Raw genomic sequence first — 19,646 nt, forward strand, 5'->3', positions numbered from 1 at the left:
TATTCAAGATGTGGCTGGACAATCGACTTGTACAGAGTTAGCATCGTGATGCTATCTCTGGACTTAAACGTGCGATATATCCAACCACACATTTGAAAAGCTTTACCCACCTTCAACTTCATATGCTCATCGAACTTTCCATTATTTTGGAGGACTACTCCTAAATCATTTAGATGAGACCTGCTCAATATCTTTACCTCTATTATCTACGAGTGGAGTTTTCAAAGGAGTTGACCCAAACGTCATTGAGCGGAATTTCATTCCGTTTAGGGCCATATTACTCTCAGTTACCCATGAGTAGATTCTATTAAGTCCTTTGCAAGACAACTGGACTCTTGGCCATTCTTTAAAAAAATTTTTTTTTTCAATCCCTAGCTATGACAAAAATAGCGTTTTACACGCAACTTTATCTTCGTCATTAACATCATGCTTAACTACCGTACGCGTTTCGAATTTTTGCACTTTTAAACGAGGTAACGAGGTTATATCGAGCGAAATGGAAACTGATAGAAAAGTCTTATTATGATTTTGTTAAGGGAAATTTGTAGGGATGCTTTGATTCCAGCTTGCTATATTTTAGTGAATCCTGTTTTTCCATTTCATTTTCCATTGAGATGTTTATGATTCATAATGTAACTTTCAATACTTGACTTGTTTGTAGACAACAACTAGTAGATTTAAAAACGATTCATATCACTTGGTTAGAAGTAAAGGATCAGGTATCCCCCTCATTTTAGTCGAGTGTAAAAATTCCGTACGCTTGCTTTTTAGTATTTTGTATATTAGCGATTCCAAACAAGTCATTAGGTCTCATTTATAAGTGTCTTGAAACCCTTATTTTGAGAATGATTTATAGGAGGAAATTTGTGTCATTAGTAGTGAGTGGAATATAATTTTATTTTGAGAGCCAAATGTTCAATATCTATTTTCTTAATTAAGGTTTAACATTTTTTCTCAATTCCAGAAACCAAGCCATATGTACAGAAATTAAAACAGTAGAATATGTCATGAATACCGACATCAAGTAAAACGTCACTTGAAAAAATGTTAAATACTAAAAATAACCCACGTCTTTCACAATAATTCTTTTACTCGTTTGGAAAATATTCAGATCGTCTTGTCCCTCTCGAATTCTGTTGATTTTAAGATAAAGCCAAGATCAACATTTTAGTTAAGTCTTTTCATTAAATCAAAGCCTACAGGGATATTTGACAACAATTGAATGGACTTCCAGTTCAATTACGACATCCTTGAGTTTTAAAATGAGCTTGGATCAAGAGATGTGGGATCTTTAGAGACAGCCATTCAACACCCGAATGCCCGAACGTTGAAAGCGACTACCTACGTACACGCAGAGCCACTGGGACTAGGACCATCATAATTTCTGCCAAGATCTCCAGGATCGAAAAAAAGCAATGATAATACTGTAAAATCTACCTGTGAAGAAGAGAATATAGGTGAATTTGAGGAGGAATCCCTCAAGGTCAAAAAGACAGATGGCACAAAAGGAGCCTCTGAACCCAACAATCATATGGTGATTTGTTCAAAAGATCCTGCCAATACCTTCAATTGAGGCAGAGTAGCAATTAAAATGGCGTCATGTAGACCTATACCTAATAGTACAATAACATATGTCGCAATGAAAAATTAAAAGCTATGTAAGGACATGAACAACAATGAAGGATCTGATACTGATCCCCACAAGCTCTCGAACGTGAAAACCAAGGGACACCCGACAAAACATTTAGGAAGAAAAAGCAATCCCTGTGAAAGGCATGGTACGGATCACGGGCCTAATCAATACCTTTAAAATCGGTGGTTGGGACAAGTTGTAAGCACTTAAAATAATGTCGAAGCATCCCATTTAGGTGAAGTGCATCAAAACATTTTTTCCAAACTTACCATTGTCTAATACAAATGTACTTTTTTATTTTTTATTTATACCTAGTTCTTTAGGTGTTTTTGGAACATCTTCAAGGTACAATGAGTCGCGGTATTTCTGAAAAATAATACTCTAACTTACGTTTCCAAGCGGATTTTTTTTAGCGCCACGAACTGCTTTGTGATCTTGTCTCGAGCCTTGTACACCACTCCATAAGTTCCTTCACCAATCTTTTCAATTTTTTGAAAGTTATCCATGCTAAAACTTAATAAAAAAAAGTCAATTTGTCTTGACTCACTTCGCGATCTTTTTCAGAAAATACGAGGCACTTAATGCAGGGCTGCTAGAAATTCCTACCAATTGCACCAGACCATGGTTATGACTTCCCTATTTATCTCTGAGAGAGGGCCAAATTTTGTGAATTAGAATCTCACATCTGTCGCAATGTATTTACAAATAGAATCTTCCATTGCCGTGTGAGGTATTTGTTCTCAAACGCCATAAACCGAGAATGTCTTAGCTTTAATACATCAGCGATTGAGGCTAGATCATCTCATAGTTTTTCTAATTCAAGTTTGTTTTGAAATATTCAACAACCCATCTTAAAATACATAGCGCATAATCATGATGATATGTTTTTAGATCATAACATCAGGTTGAAATAGTTTGTATTGTTGTAAGATTCAGGTTCATTCGAAAACTTTCCTAACAACACGCGGATCAAAATGTCACCCTGAGACGACCGCCACTACATCAATAAATATCAGTGTTCCCATTTCTAAAAACTTTTGCCAGACATTAAATCCAGATGGGAGGGAGAGTGAATTAGTGAATTCTGATCAAGTGAATTAAAGGTAGTGTATCAAGGGACAGGAGATGTTGTATGAAGTGTTTCAAAGTAGATATGTACAACACAATGAAAATATTTATCCAACCTTCCAATGAAATTTCAGTCACAAGGTGGCATCATAGTCAACAAATACTTCGGAGCGAACCGAAAGTGACCAAGCGGGACTAGGACTAGGCTTATTACTAGTGCTGCCCTCTTGCGAACATTTTACTGCCAAAGGCTCAATGAAAGGCTTCTATGCATGTTCTGAAGTTCTGTTAACACGCTTTGAGTCTTGCCCTCTGAAGTTCAAGTCCAAGTTCACAACGATGCTGGTGGCTGGTGATGAGTGGCTGACTAAATTCACATTTTACTTGCATACTTTGATTCTTTGATTGCGATGTTCGGTGACGAGAAAATACGAAAATCTGGTGGTCCCAATAAAAGATTGCCCGAGCTTCACTTTTTGAACTTCATATAATACAATTCAATTTGATCATCCACTTCGGCGAACTTCTTGCTGGTTATTGCTGATCCAAAAGGGCTCGCCTCAATTTTTGAGCCCTAAAACTGAAAAAAAATCAAAAGGATGGAAAGATTTAGATGTTCAAAGGCTGGACTATGAGGTAACAACTTCATTCGATTTAAGACATTATTTTCACCTTAGATTCAATAAAAAAGCAAAGACCGACCGAGACAGGAGTGAGTTCCTTATTAGAATAGCAGAGGGCGGATTTGAAATTGATTTTCAGGTTACACAGCAATTCGAGAGAATTTTTCAAAATCGGTTTCCTTCGTTCGACAGTTCAGACCATCCACACTTGGGAAAACCAATTACTAGTGATGGGATCAAATACATGTTCATTAAGTCTGTGCTTGGTGGAAAGTTTTTGATCTCCGATAAAGTAAAAAAAATAGATAAAACCAAAGTTGCTAGAATACGTGTAAAGTAAAATATATCCCAACCTAAAACTATGCTAAGGGAACTCAGGAGATGTGTCCAAAGTTATGTAGTAAACACCACATAAAGTTCGAATTTTTGGCCTGCCCTTGATCTGTTGCATAAGCTTTTGGCAACATAACTTTGAAACAAACCACTTTACAAGTAAAGAATATAAAAATGACCTGCCTTTAATTGAAGTGATCCACGTTTCTTCTGTTTTAACTTAATTCGAAAAGTGGTTTAGAGTTGCTATGACAAAGAGCAGGCCGATTTGGCGGGAAGCCCGTTCACAGTCCATATTTCAAGAAGTTCGTGGGGAGCCCGATGACCTTGCTTTGGAGTTCATTTGTCATGTTTCAAGGACAAACAACAAATATTGAAGGATTGAATCGAAAAGAAATCGGGTGAGTTTGAATTGTAACCATACGCACCGCATTAATCGATTTTTGAATATGATATTTATACATAGAGTTTTATACATTTTACAATCTGACATGACCAAGGGTCGCAATAAAGTTACGAACTTCCCCCAAACAGATTTGTACCAATACTTACTAACGCAAGTCATCGAAAGAAAATGAACAACAATCAAGCCTTAAATTTTGAACTAGAAGAATTTTAAAAAGTGATCTTAGCACTCAGATTGTCATGTTAATTTGTGCTTTTTGCTGTATATCTCTTTATCATTCATTATAAACCCCATCCTGATCAACAGCGCGCCCCTTGACTAACTAACTTTCTTCCAGTTGAGGCCGTACAGAGAGGTACATAGAGTAAGTAGTAAGGTAGTAGTAGTAGGTACTAGTCGTGTACGTACGTACGTACAAGTAAGTAACGCCGTGGATACCAAGAGATTTCGCCTGATTTGTTGCACTCTCTGACAGGATGCCATACCAAAAAAGGAACTCAGGCGAAAGACATATCAGTTCTCTTTTTCCAGAGAGGGAGGAGCAATTTTTTTGAAGGAGGAGTCAATGAGTAGGCTTCAGGCTTGCCAGTTTATCTTATAGAAAATCGTAGGGAAGTAATAAAGGGTCATGTAACCAACAAACCTTATGCTCTACCAAAGTAGGTTCTTCAGTCAGTTGATCATGGCGAAGGTCAAAATCAATTTGTACATCAAATAACAGCATAACAATAAGTCATTCTAATTGTCGAGAGTAAATGATTTCTCCTTGGTCGATAGGGTTGCCAGAGAGTCAGGGAGCCTTGAAAACGTCAAATGTCGTTATGTGATGAAAGTAGGTTGTTGCCACAGGGAGTCAGAAGAACAAATTAAGCACAAATTTTTACTCACTTTTTGTATTCAAACAACCTTGTGGAAGGCATTGGGTGTAAGCACAAAGATTCATGTACGTCTTTTGACACTTTTTGTTATAATTTCACATGGTTTGTTAAAGTCCATGGAAGGTTGAAAACAGAAAAAGGGGCACTGTGAATAACTTTGGAAATATTGTCCATGTTTGTACGAAAATCAATGCGCATTCAACTGCATCAGGCTGAAAATGATATTGCTATTGAAATTATACATGTATCAATTTTAAAAAAGCCAAGGGATCTTTGATGAACTCTATATGATGAGCAAACTGGTTTGTTAAAAGTGGTAAAGTGGTTTGCTTCAAAGACATGTTGCCAAAAGCTTATACAGCTGACCAAGAGCAGGCAAAAACAATCGAATTTTATGTGGCGTTTGCTACATTACTTTGGACATATCTCCTCAGTTCCCTAAGCATAGTTTTGGGCTCAAATTTGGCCAAGTTCATAGATTCAACACGATCTTGGGGTTGTATGAAGTGCTTATTTGGAGAAAAAGAATGGTTTGGGAGATAATAAATCGTTACTTCCATTCGCAGTCTTCATTTCTAGAAGCCCGTGAGTTAACTGAAATAAATTTTTATTTCTTGTAGATTTTGATAATTTTGCACAATTTTATTTCAGTTACTAAACTTGCTTTTATTTCATCATCTTAACCAGTTCACTGATTTTAGTTTTCTTTGATTATTTTGTAGAGAATAACATGACTTGTGACATTTTCTCCATAATTCGAGGCAACTGAAACTAAACAAAATAAACGTTGTATTCCTTTTTTAAAGATGCCGAGTCATTTTTGTGACATTTTCTTTTTGCATCAAAATACCGAAGAATCAGTTAATGGTTTGATTAATTATCTGTTGATATGTCAAGATTAGTCATTAGAAGACGTTTTTGAATTATTTAGTTTTACAACATTCCCGAATGCGACACCTTTTTCAATGTTCTTGATATTTTGGTCAGTTATTGCTCTTTTGTCATCAAGTAACAGAAAGTAATAAAGATAAATATCTACTTTTTCGAATCGTGATTGCATTATGGGGCCTTGGCCAGGGATGAGAAATCATTAAAAGCTATTTTTGACCAGGTGGGAGAGAATGGAGGCAGAAAGTGGCAGAAATTCATTCAAAGTGGATTTTTGCCAACGAGGAGATAACTTGGACGGGAAATTATTAAAAGCCATTTTTAACCACCTGGCAGAAAATGGTGGCAGAAAGTGGCAGAAATTCCTTGAACGTTGAATTTTGCCATCGCTGGCCTCAGCAGCCTCGAAAATTTATCAATTTCCAAGGGAGTCTAAATTTGCTTTTGCCCAAAGCTTTAACGGAGTTATGTACGTTGAAATCTTTGGTTTTTTAACTCATATTCGTTTGATGCATGAACAATAGCTTAAAGAAGCGACGATCTCTTGTGAAATCCATCGTAGGGACAATTTGGATTTTTTAATATTCTGGCTGTCATTAAGTTTGCAAAACATAAACACAAAAACACATTTGGTTTAAAATTTGTGTACTGGTCTAACGATTTCTTCCTCTTGCCCAGAATGTGATGAAGATAGGATTCTAATTGTGATTGATTCTAAATCTACCACCAAAGTGTCATATCTCCTCTTAGCAGGGATGGCAAAATTCGACTTTGAAAGAATTTCTGCCGCTTTCTGCCACCATTTTCTGCTACGTGGCCAAAAATGGCTTTTAATAATTTCCCATCCAAGTTATATCCTCGTTGGCAAAAAATCCACTTTGAAGGAATTTCTGCCACTTTCTGCCACAACTTTCTGCCAGGTGGTCAAAAATATCTTTTAATGATTTCTCATCCCTACTTCAGAGGGCGCTTTGTGTGTCAGCTTCTACCAAATAAAGGGCCGATTGAGCCGATTCCTCTATATTGAATTATAATGCATTGGTGTTGTTTTTGGTTAATTCTATCAAAATCTTATGTTTAATTACTGACCTGGGTCACATAATGTGTGGAAAAGAAATCGCTTGCATGGAATGTTACGAGTAGTTTATTTAGCAATACCTTGCTTCTTCCTGTTTTGTTTGGGCTGTCCGACGTTGCAAATAGGGGTCCTTATGAAGAGCGAAGCAGTTATATCAAACAAGTTATATGGCCAAAGATATGGCCGAAGTCTCCTAAATCAATGTTTGAGTGTCGAGAAAAAATAGAAAATCGCAATTTTTGCGACGTTTTCCTCGTTATTTCGAAAAGGGCAGGAACCAATTGTTATTTTCAGACAGTTATTATGGTTAAATACTTGTTCAAAAATAACTAAAGTGAAAGACCTGAGCCCAGTTTTTTGAAGCCAAGGAGGGAATTTTCGATCGAGAAAAGACCCAACTTATGTAGTCTAAATAGTACGACCTTTTCTCGATCGAAGAGTTACTCCTTGGCTTTAAAAAATGGGCTCTGTTCACTGACTAATTCATTATTTTATGCCTTGGTACACACATTTCCATAAAATGGTCTCTTCTAATGTTTTACTATTGGAGAGCTGATTTCCAACTTAAAATTGACCAGGCTGCAGTTGCCCAACGGGTAGAAAAAATGCGTTCATATATTTTGAACACCCCTAATGATGAAAACAAATACTGTTTTTTTTAATGTTTTTATTAAGATTTGCACCAATTTCACTTAAGTCTTGGTTAGATGTTCTCTTTGGCATTGAGTTTTGAGCATAAATCGCTTGGACTACCATAAACTGAATTCAACTTTGTGATTTTGTTGTTTGAGTCCTTTCCCATTCGACTTTGGCCTGTACCGGTAATGTAATTGTTGACGAAAGGGATCCCCCACTGGTTAGTTGTTATTTTCGATATATCTGAATTTGAAACGCTTCTTTTGGCATCAAATCATTTTAAGGTAGAATAACATGTTACGCCGAAATTGTTATTCATTATTCCACCATATCAGATTCGTCATTCGAAACGTCAGAAATGAAAGAGACTTTGTTTGTAGAATCATTCAAGGATCGTTGGCTCATTTTTTATTAATCTATTAACCCACGTTTATCTAAGAATTTGATTGGCATGCAAATGCTTACAATATGTAGATACTACTCTACTTAGACCGATAAAAACTTTATTTTTGTCAAGTGCTGACTTGTTCTGGTCTTACAGTCTGAAATGGATTGGTATGTTACCATGAAACACAATGGGCATCGAAACTTTTCATTGCTTTTCATTGAAAAAACCTCGATTAAGGATGGAGCGATCGGTTTCGGCACCATCATATATTAAATTTTGATCCTCGTAATAGTAATCTTTCAAGTCCGTTGGTGACTCGTGACGAGATAACATATCGCCATTGGCTGAAGAAGGCTGATGAAGACTTTGTGAGCCTTCATTCTCGAGGTTTTCGAAGTCTTTCATCCAGTCTTGTGACAAAAGATTGGTCTCTGTTAGCGAAGGCGGCCCTTTGCCCCAATGATCCAATATGACACTCCCTTTTCTGGTTTGGCGTCGATGCGAAGTCTCTGTGTAATTCCAAAAGAGGACGAAAAATGTCAGAAGAAGAACCAGACTTAAAGTTACCACAAGGACAAACAAAGGACGGATTAGCTTTGAGTTTGGGCTTTTCTTCTTGGACGATTTGGTTTGTTCCCTTACAAATGGTGGGAGAGGGCCCACGTGAAGTTGCGAAACATATCCTGATGGTTGATGGTTGTCTTGATCTGAATCACATTCGTCACTAATGATCATCTTGAAGGCCGATTTTGTTTGTCATTCTTGAAGATGAAACTGTTTGAAAGCTGTTTTTTTTTCGTGCACTCGACGAACATTCAAAATGGCTAGCGTCTATCGGCTATTTCGCGGTTTCATATCACTGACTGCCGGTGTCCTCTTTGAACCTATTCATTTATCACTATTCAAGGATGGACGTCTTCTTTCCTCTGAATTGAAGGCTCTTGAGCTCTTTCTGACCAGTTTGAAAGCGAGGAAAGCTCTAACTGCGATTCGTTTCTCCATTCTAAGCCTTTTCTCTGCGAAGCTCTTGGATCCGTTCCGTTTCCCACCCTATCTTCATATGAGACTGACTTTGAGCAGAACGACCAAAAGTTCATAGAATAGTCCAAGGACCTTGAAGGATCGTCCCGTCGCAGAGCTGCGTCCCATAAAAGAGCGTAATATTGCATCTACTTTAGGGAGTAGTACGGGATGGAGATTGTGGCCCGGTCACATTTCAAAAGCGGAAAACTCTCAATGGCGGTGAAATAAACGAGACGAACTTTCATCTTGGCATTCGACATGAAAGAACCAGAGGCAAGAGGCCTTGGACGTTCTTGGAGCCATAAACAAATCCTTAGTAAGTTTCTGGTTGGATTTATTTAAACAACATAATACTTTCACAAATGGCGTGGATGTGTGTGGAGTTGTTCCAGAAGAAATCATAGTTAACTAAAATGAAAGCTGACAAATTTGAAGTGGCATGAATATGCATGTAATTAGTAAAAACAACTTAAGACATACATAATTTTGGATCCACCGTTATGGAAATAAACGCTCTCCGTGAAGGCAAAAAAAGGCGTAAAATCGATTACATTTTGTTGTGACGTGTTTCTTGTCACTTGGCATTAAATGCCGTGTTTCAAAATTATCATGGTATTGTCTGACCTACTTTCTCACACATAGGTGCAGGGCGGTTAGTAATATCAAAGTAAGAAATAGAAAATAAGTCTCAAGAAAAATCAAAATTCTAAACAATGTGACAAACCGAAAACAATGCATATCATAAAACAAATGCAATAAAATGAAAAATTAGACTGCAATCCATAATATTACAACTTGCCTGACCATGCTCCCAATTGGATGGTTAAAAAAAAGATTTTACCCTAAATGGAAGTTGCTCATATAATTTCTAAGCAGCAATTTTTTCGTGCGAATATGGATTGCACTGAATGCAATTGCATAAAACTAACTAACCTGAATTATGACCCACTGCAATATGTACGAGGAAGCTAGGGTCGAGAATTAACATTTTTGAATTGAGTAAAAGCAATGCGCTCTCCTTCAAATGAACAAAAAAAAATACTATCAAGTCCCATTCGAACATGTGGATCAAGAAGTTATGCTTACAAGCTCACTACATAACTCAGCACAGATAAAATGAGCTAGTCCTTTTCTGTTTCTAGTATTCAATTACCAGAGGAAGGTTGCCTCAATCATTGTGTGCCCTGTTATGTTTTGAGCTTTGAGATGGCATAACGTTTGACCCAGCCGTTTGATTGAGCTGAAATTTGAAAAAAGGAAATGGAATGACTTGGAGCCACGAAGAGTGCAATTCTTGGACTCGAATCGGCGTTGCTTATTTTCAACCTCGTCATCCCCGTCCTTGTTCCCGTGGCTTAAGCTTGAATAAATGACATGATCAATTCTGACATATCGCGTATGTATTTTGTACTCCATATTCTCTTCTTTTATCGTCAAGATTTGCACCAAACACTAAGCCCTTTATCTGCATCGATAAAGGATTCAACAGAGGGGATGTAATAACGCCAGGAATATTCAATATCGTATACACATTGGTCAATTTTCCAACCAGAGTGTGCCCATCCTCTGCATTGTCCTCTGGCGTCGTTAGATTGGATCCACCACGAATCCCCGCAATACGATATCACAAACCTTCCATCTGGTTCAGAAGCGTAATGATTTCGACCATTGACGAGACCGGGCTCCATTGTGTAATAGCCAAAAATGTACGGATGAAGCCGATATACCCCGTTAATGTGATCCTTAGTGAAAGCCACTTTGACCCTCCAACAGCACCCTGAAATGTTTGGAGGAGGATTCATATTAGCTTTGGAGCGTTATCGTCCAATTTCAAAGAATGGGCCTGAAGAATTTGTGGTAAAGAGGGAATGTTATGGCGAATTTCGAATGTTAAATAGGTATGATACACGGGCACATTTTATCCGATAATGAACCATTGTAATAATGGACGTGGATGCTAAAGCTGAGAACTAACAAGTTGGAATAGAGCAATCACAATGCGTTCTTCTTCAAACGAGACTGAACCCACGTCGCTAAAACAAATATTTCGATTTTCAGTTCCATCAAACTACTGGATCAAAAGTTATTCCATGTCCTCTCTCAAATCTCACATGACATGGAATGAATGAGCTGGCCCTCTTGTGGTAATTGATTATCCTAAAAGACAGAAAACCTTTCATTATGTGCCCTTTGAGGGAGTATAAACTTTGATCCAGTCGTGCGATCCGGTTGGATTTTAAAATTCATAGTTGAAGCGACCTGGGTTTAGTCTTATGTGAACAAGAACGCTTTGCGTTCGCAAGATTCCAACTTTTTAGTTCGTACCTCTGGCATCCACGTCCGTATTCAAGTGGTTCATGACCCGTTTTATTTAAACTCGCCAGATTGAGTTTACCTACTTGAACCAGGCTATTGAAATTCTGCTACCTTTTCTCTTTGTTTCCAGTGTTTTGGAACGTCGTCTTAATGACTATTCATTTTACTCGATTTTTCCGTTATGGTCAAAATCTGAAATCGAACGAGTGTAGTTTACCTCCTTTTCTTCTTATATTTGTTACTTTTAATTAGTGTATCAGAATGATACAGATTTTGAGGCACCCTTATAATTATAAGAGATGCTTCTGCGTTTGCATGTCTGCTTCACTGTCCCTTTCTGTTGGGGCTCTAAACAAAGCCTCAAGTAGCTATGATTTCATGAACGTTGTCTCAACCAGTCTTTTGCGAAGTCACAATCTCCTTGATATTTCCTCTACAGAGTCTTGAAAGAACAATTTATTGCTGGATTTTGGAACTAATTTTGAATCCTTGGAAGAATGGGAAGGCAAAACCACAATTTTTCGAGTGAAGATTGAAATAATAGTCCCACCCCCAAATGGTATTACTGAAAAAATATTGAACAATGGATGAAAAAATTTTCAAAATAAAGAAAATGTAGAGATTTTTTATTCAGTCAATCCTAGCGACCGAATAAAAAATGATGGATCTCGACATTTGTAACAACATGTCTCCTCAGATCAATCCCTGACACATTTGGCACAGTTTTGAGTTACAAAACTTTCACTGACAAATAAACCTCGGGCTCTAATTCAAAGATGACAATTACCTGAATAGCCAGTTGATTACAGGTTAGAACAGTCGCTGCGTCGGAGCCGAATTCAGACATCTTCTTGGAAAAGCAATGGTCATTTACCCTCAGTTTTTAAACTTGGGAAGAAAAGCTTGATTTTGATTGCAATCAATTAATAAACATAGTACATTGCGGATCTTTTATTGATATTGAGCATGGCGGAGTTTGCTGCAGGCTTCTTTCTTTGTCGAGTTTTGGGTACTTGGGAGGACTTCTCAGGCAAGCGACTTGGCAGTTATTAAGTTGTGTTATGACCTTGTGTAAGATTAAATAAGTCATAATTCGAGCGCAGATTTGAAAATGAGATTTTGAACCATAAGATGTCATTTTTGTGTGATCAATTCAATTAAAAAAGTGAAGAAGTTGCCAAACTTGACGATGTGTTGAATGTTTTGGGCGCATGGCTTCGAAGTAGATAAAACAGAATGACTTAAAATAGTTGTGTGGCCTGCCATCACTCTTTTTTCAGTGAGTTCAATAAAGGTGACTTGTATAAGAACAAGTCACTGCTTATCGAAATATTAATTTCTGGGCTTTGTTTCTTGCGGTGCGAGTACGAACCTCACTGGCTTTAGCATTCCAGTTAATTTTAAGCTATGGCATATTTTGCATTAAGTTAGAATCATTGTAATATCATTCAACACACCGCAATATGTTTGATTTTTAATTCTCAGTTTAATTATCTTCTACGTTAAAATTCAAAATACTATTTCTTGTTCATTTTGCCTTGTACCAATGACCACTCTGGATATTGCACTTTGTCACCTAATTTATGGGCTTTTGATATTTGCTGAACTATTCACAAGTCTGAAATTCTCATTGTAAAAGCATTGTTAGGGAGGCGTTATCATTTTGTGCTTTTTTCATCTATGGCTTGGCCCCGGTTTCTATTTGATTGTCACGTTTAGCAGATATAAAAGAATTTGGACCAGCGGTAATTGATTTTACGGATGTGTTGAAAATCTGAACGCAAGCGAGCAATAGAAAACCGGTAATTGCCAATTCTCACCATAAACCTTCTTTATAATTGTTTGTGTGTTAAGGTCGGAGTGGTGAACCTCGCTAAGCCAACAAAACTAACCATCACATCCACCTTATACAGTTCTGATTGGCAGTGTCATAGTCCTTATTTGATTGCTTCTCCGTCTGAAGGCGTGGTTAGCGTCTAAAATTTTCCTTAAGAGAGTTTGCGAGAATCGAACCGGGTGGCTGTGACCACTACACCAATTCTCCTCCTCAGTTTCAAAAAATCAATAGAATTGGCAGAACTCTGACAAAATTTTGGTTTCAATTTCATTCTTTACTTGTTTCAATTTTGTTCCAAGTGTTTGGATCTGAGGCAAATTACGAGAAAAAAATACGATGATGTTAAACACTTTCAAATATACACTCAAGGAATTTTGGTATTTTCCAAAGCAATCTTATTGAAACGTTGTCTAAAGAATATGAAAGCCCCAAATTATGACAGCCTATTGCTTAGATTACAAGCATCGTCATTTCGGGCGTGTTAGTTTTGTTCGTTATTACATTGTTTTATCTAAGCCCAAAATTAGTTTCTTAACTAACAAAAATGGCTGATATTTCAGCTCCTTGGTTTTTCTTGTAATGGGTATTGAGGAAGAGGAGTTACTTAAGTGAAGACATCTTTTATTTGCTTAATTCGTATTAGGACATTGAAGCAGGAAAGGAAGATGACGTCACCGTCAATTTTTGGGAAGTTGCTTGCTCTTTTGAGGCTTCTTAGTTCTCTGTTAAGGGATTAAATTAGAGCTTCAGTTCATCTATTCAAAAAAGGAATGGTTCATTTAGCATTGCACCTTTGTAAACTGTCACATTATTACTCATTAACATCTTTAAAAATAACTTTTTAGCTGTAAAAAGCCATTTTCCACTCATTTTTCCTCTTTTAGAACGTTCTTATTTTGCAAAAGACTTTTTGAAATCTTAGGAACGTTATTTGTCTTCTATTGTGCTTTGTATCTTGGGTTTTTGTACCTCTACTGTATTAAAAAATACCCCAGTGACCTCCCAAAATTTGTACTGATATCATCATTCAGCTTCAACTTAAAGGAGTCAATAGTGTTTGGGTTAAATCAAATTCAATTCAGGGCTATGCTGAATGAGTTTTAGATCCAAAATGAATCAATTTCGATGTCTAGGCTTCTCCTCTGTCAAAGTCTCGACGATTGCCTAACTCGACAAGTCCTCATCTTGAAAGGGAAGAAGGTCGTGATTCTTCAATTATCCCTTACAATTGATGTAATATCGGTCAGTTGAGACACACGATTGAAATAATGAACTGGAAGAGGATCCGCCTTGCTAAAGCCAAATCCATAACACCCACCGACATGGGGGAAATATTTTATGCATGTCCATAACTCCTATCATAACCGTCCGTCTGCACCATTTTCTCCTCAGATCATTGTCAGGAAACTTCAAATATCATGCATGAGTTGCGTGTTTTCAGCGCTACTCTACATAATGAAGCGATTAGATATTTCAATATTTGTTTTGCTTTATTTCCAAATGTATGAAAGCCTTTGGTGGTAAATTAACCTTTGAGCGTAGTTCCTTGAAAACAGAATTTGAAGTTTGTTTGGAACAAGGTTGAATGCCTAAAATTATGTCTTGCCATGTTTATTGAATCAGAATTGCTTGAAATAATTTTCAATTTCAAATAGGTAGACCTAGCGATAATTGAAGCAAAAGGAGGTTTAGTTTGATTTTCAGATTCACAAGTGAAAACGATTTTCTCTTTCTCTGCACTGCCATCTTTTTGTTAAGGCTTCTCATTTTTATGCCTTTTGACCTTTCCCCTCGGCGCGGTACTAAAAATATCCAAATGGCAACACAAGGTAACTAACTATATTCTTCCAGTTATTTTCATAACCATTCATCTGTACAATCCTTGATTTGTAGCTGTATTCATGCAGAATGTATTTGACTTATGAACAAACTTTTGAGATATTGAAAATTGTTGATACTTGTGCCCAAAACAAAGCAATATGGAATGTTTTGAGTAAGTACCTGGTAATGTTGTTTGATCAGGGCCCTCAGGAGAAAGTATTCCTGCAGTTGTCTCTTCAAGTTGCCTTTGAAGGGCTTCAACGGAAAAGTTACTGCGTAACGAAGGTGAAACAGGCCGAATTGAATGAGTTTCGGATCCTTGAGGTTGAACATAGCCCGGTTTCAGTAGAGACACCACGAGATTGGAATATCTAGTGTCAAAGCAAGTTATCTCGTGGTAAGGAATCATTGTTAACAAGATGAAAGTACACCACACGATTTCATGAAGAAAGCAGGCACTGCCAAGTGACATGGTTGGAAATATTTACAATTGATGTCAGTCACTTTGATGTTATCACGGCGCACTCTGAATCGAAACTAAAACCCTTGACCGAATTCACAAAACTGCAAGGACATTTCTAACCACGTATCATCATGATCATCATCATCACTACCACCACCACTGCCACCACTGCCACCACTCGTGTTGAGCTTGAAATCAAAATGAACCGCTTGAGATGTGCTTAATGGCAAAATGGACACACGCACACACATACACATGTGTCCGTACGCACACTTCTACTCACAGTTGGCCCTTACACCACCACTCATTTGATGGAGTCCTGGGCCAAAGGGGGCAATGCTCTGGCTTCGAGGTCTGAGTAATCGCTGAAGCCAACGAAGACCATTCAACTCAAACGAAGTTCAAGAGGGAAAATGGTGGTTGTTACGATTGACAGTTATTTAATGCTTGCCGGTGGACTCAAATTTTCGTCCTCTGCTGTGTGTGTAATCATTGTAAATATGGCGTATTCTCCACATGTTTGAGCGAGGGTGACAAAAAAACTTGTGCTGAAGAAGAGGTTAATTGAAAATGACACGAATCTTCACACCTCGGAGATGTATCAAGTTCATGAGAGTCAATGATGTCGTTGAGCTCAATAACCACTCGCTCAAATTTGGGCCTCTCTCTGGCATTGGTATTCCAACACGACGTCATTAGAGCGAATATGGGCTTTGATGCAAATTGAGGACAGGATGGCCTTGAGCTAGGAATGATTTTATGAATTATTCTATTGTCCTTTAAATCTGGATAGGGCGTTTCTCCCAAAGAGAACAACTCCCACAGGAGAATCCCAAATGACCACACATCAGTCGCGGTTGTAAAGATGGAATGTACAATTGATTCGGGTGACATCCACCTCACTGGCAATGGCATGGATCGCAGTTTCAAATACGAGTTGGTATTTTGAATGTTTCTTGCCATTCCAAAGTCCGAAATTTTGGCTTTTCCGTACTTGCTGATAAGAATATTACGACAAGCTAAATCGCCATGTAAAATTCCTCGTCGGGAAATGTAATCCATTCCCATGGCAACTTGTTTTGCCCATTCGTAAAGGTCACCGGCGGTCAAAGGTTGTTGGCTGTTTTCATTATCGTATTGGAAACCCTCGGTCAATTTTGTTTCAAAGCCAGGCGAACATTTCGTGTGCAATAGGGGTATCATGGATTCGGAGTGGACCGATTTTGCTGATTTAGGCCCTCCCTCTTCCATTGCGACTTCCTCATAAAAAGGTTTACTTTTACTTCGATGCATGTTGTGTTGTTGGAACGTCCAACGGTTCTTCTGTAGTATGTTCAAAAGGTTTCCAAAAGGGCAGTATTCAAGGATAAGGTACAGTTGTTTCTGTTGCGTAAGTGCGCCCGTGTGGGCTCCCAAAAGAGTGACAATGTGCTCGTGTTGGCCAATCCCTGTTAGGATCCGCAGTTCCGAATGAAGCTCGTTCAGATCCTCTTCTTTGGGATTCGGTTTCATCATCTTGATTGCCACTGCCATCGTCTCTTTGGGTTTCTTTTCGTTCAATCCGGATACAATGCACTTTTTGACAAGGCCAAAATTGCCTGACCCTAAATCACAGCCAAATGTGATGTTCTGGTAAGGAACCTCTAGATGATCATTGCCAATGGAATTCGATTGATCTTTGATCTTTTTATTTCGCAAATTCCATTTCGATCTCAAAAAGAATCCAACTATGGCCAGAAACAGAAGCAAGGTTAAAGGCATTGATATTGAGATGGCCTTTATCCAACCCCTTTTCCTCGGCGCTTCGTCCATCTCAATGGGCAAACTTTGTTTTACCTCCCCGGCGAGGTTTTTGGCTTGACATGTGTAGTATCCTAAGTGGAAATCAGCTTCAGTATTAAGAAGTCGCAATTGGTTTTGATTTTCAGACAATGTGCAATTCGTAGAATTTTTCAATTCTTGGCCATCTTTCCACCATGACAAAGTTGGAACGGGCGATCCTGAAATAATGTCACAATTCAAAGTGATCGTTTTGCCGATTTCGAACCGTGGACGCGGATATTCGATTGTCAGCAAAACCTTTGGTTCCTTCAATTGAGCATCTTCTAAAGTGTTGTAGTCTGCCATTGATGGAAGAGGAATGTTGAAATTATTGAACACCGTCTGTGTCAATGAATTTCCCCGACAAATGTAGTTGCCCTGCTGATCTATCTTTAGAGAATAGGACATGTCCAGAATGGTCTGATTTCTTCGTAGGGATCTATTTGTCCTTGGAAGTGCGATCTCATTCGTTGAGTTGGGTTTCTTAAGGAACCAAGTTATCGAGCTGTAGGCCAAAAGTGACGCATGGCAGGTAAGGATTACCTGTTGGTCATGGATTGCACGCTCTACTGACAAGAGCTTTCCGTTTTTGGCGTAGAATAAGCCAAAAGAGCCATTCAAACATCCATGATTATCACACGCTTCGATCGTGATCACTTGATTTTGTGTTGGCACGAGGCCAGGAAATCTCAGTGTTCCTTCAAAGGAGCTCACCTTGTGGAATATGGTCTCCAAACGTGAATCATCTAGTTGACATCCTTGGAGGTTGCAGGTCTTGACTGAAGCTGTGGCAATCATATTGTTCAATGGAAATCCAATGATATCTATGGATATTTCTTTTACAGCGTCCGTATGAAAAGGATAAACTCCTGTAATAGATGCCTTTGCTTGAGGAGGGCTTCGCACGTAAAGCGTCATATTGATTTGGGATTGCAACGACGTCTGGTTTGATCCATCGCTAATGTGAAGCGTGTAACTTCCCATGTCTGTCACGGTAACGTTTTGCACTTGGCAGACAATCTCGAAATTGCCTACGGTTTCGACCTTTCGCACAGAAAGAGAGTACTTGGGATGACTCTTTGCATCTGAACTGATGATTTTTGCATCTGGGGTTTGCCAAGTTGCTTTGACGGGGAATGGAGCAATGGCATGGACAACCCAACGTACTTGTTCGAACAAATCCACCGACACGGTTGGATTAAAAGCAGATAGTTCCCATTTGAAAGACTGACTCGGAATCACTGTTATGTCAATAGATTCTGACGTTGCATCGTAATTGCCCTGGACTTGGCAAGCGTATCTACCAGAAAAATTTTCAGAGACATCGAATACTTGCAACAATGAAATGACCTCACTCTTCAACCGAGTGTTAGTAATAGCAACTTGACCCGTTCGTTGAGCATCGCGGAAACCCTGTGGGCCATCCCAAGTAAGGTCAAGATTGGTTGGAAGCAACCCATGCAAAACAGTTTTGCACTCGAGGCTTTGGTTGTCATTCTCGGCCCAATACTTAGTTTGAGTTGTGATTAGGGGTACGACTGGTTTTTCGATTTGGGCACTGAATAGCAATTGAAAATTAAGCGACTCACTCTTGTTTCCCCATTGGGCCAAGCACTGGAAGTATCCATTATGCCGCATCATTATGCCTTGGGTTATGACGAATCCTTCTTTAGGATCAAATTCTATGTTATACTTGTCGAGATCGTCAATCGTTTGGTTTATATCAGTGTGGATTAAACTCATCTTGATATCCGGGTGGGTTGGTCTGCAAGGAATTATGGTCTGCTTCGTAGAGACCCTCACGAAGACATTCTCCCATGGCCGAAGGGGACATATCAATTTACTTGATGAATTGACAAAGAGGTACTCTTCGCGTACGAAAACATCCATGGATTCATCGCGACATTTATAAAGTCCGACGTCAGTATAGTTGACCGATGGGATTGTTATTGAATTGACAAGATCGACTTTTGTCTTGTCACCTGCGAGTGGGTAGTTAGTCTGGAAAATCCTTTGGTTGTGGTCGATTCGATCATTGTCCTTGAACCATACGAGTGGATTGACTAGTGAAGTGACTAGTGGAGTGACAACTGTCTTACTGCATTTCAAGGTCCAAGGTTCACCTTCACTGACAACAAAACCACTGGCGAGATACTTGGATGGAAGCTCAGAGCACAAGCAGGCCGCAACAAATAGCGTCACTCTCATTTTCATGTCATATTCGAATTGCTGCCGTTTGAACGTGACACTAATGAAGCTGTCCTTCACGATAAACCTGAAGACTTGGATTTGATTTTGCCAATCGTAATCTTTGAAAACAAATATTCCTAATCTTTGCTTCTACGCGTTGGCAGAGCTCATGATTCATCGAAGGCGTCAAGCAGAACAAGCAGAAAGAAGCTTAACAAGCTCGACATGAAAACAAGAAGGGAAG

The 19,646-nt window shown here is 38.5% G+C and overlaps 2 protein-coding genes across 2 annotated transcripts in view; both read right to left on the reverse strand.

Annotated features, from left to right (window-relative positions):
- Positions 1-2,243, reverse strand: part of LOC131884545 (cyclin-dependent kinase 2-like) — a 17,080-nt gene extending 14,837 nt beyond the window's left edge. Inside the window, exon 1 of the mRNA XM_059232370.1 lies at positions 2,024-2,243. Within this exon, the coding sequence (XP_059088353.1) occupies positions 2,024-2,139 (116 nt within the window). The 5' untranslated portion in view covers positions 2,140-2,243. The remainder of the gene's footprint in view (positions 1-2,023) is intronic.
- An 8,294-nt stretch (positions 2,244-10,537) lies between these two features.
- On the reverse strand, positions 10,538-19,516 carry LOC131884487 (vascular endothelial growth factor receptor 1-like). Its single transcript, XM_059232292.1, has 2 exons — positions 15,109-19,516; positions 10,538-10,731 (listed from the first exon to the last, which is right to left on the reverse strand). Exon 1 carries the CDS (start codon positions 19,424-19,426, stop codon positions 15,881-15,883), a length of 3,546 nt encoding a protein of 1,181 aa, XP_059088275.1. The 5' UTR covers positions 19,427-19,516; the 3' UTR covers positions 10,538-10,731; positions 15,109-15,880.
- Positions 19,517-19,646: the final 130 nt, after the last annotated feature.

This window comes from Tigriopus californicus, chromosome 1 (genome assembly GCF_007210705.1).
Source record: "Tigriopus californicus strain San Diego chromosome 1, Tcal_SD_v2.1, whole genome shotgun sequence".
In the NCBI taxonomy this organism is placed as follows: Eukaryota; Metazoa; Arthropoda; class Copepoda; order Harpacticoida; family Harpacticidae; genus Tigriopus; species Tigriopus californicus.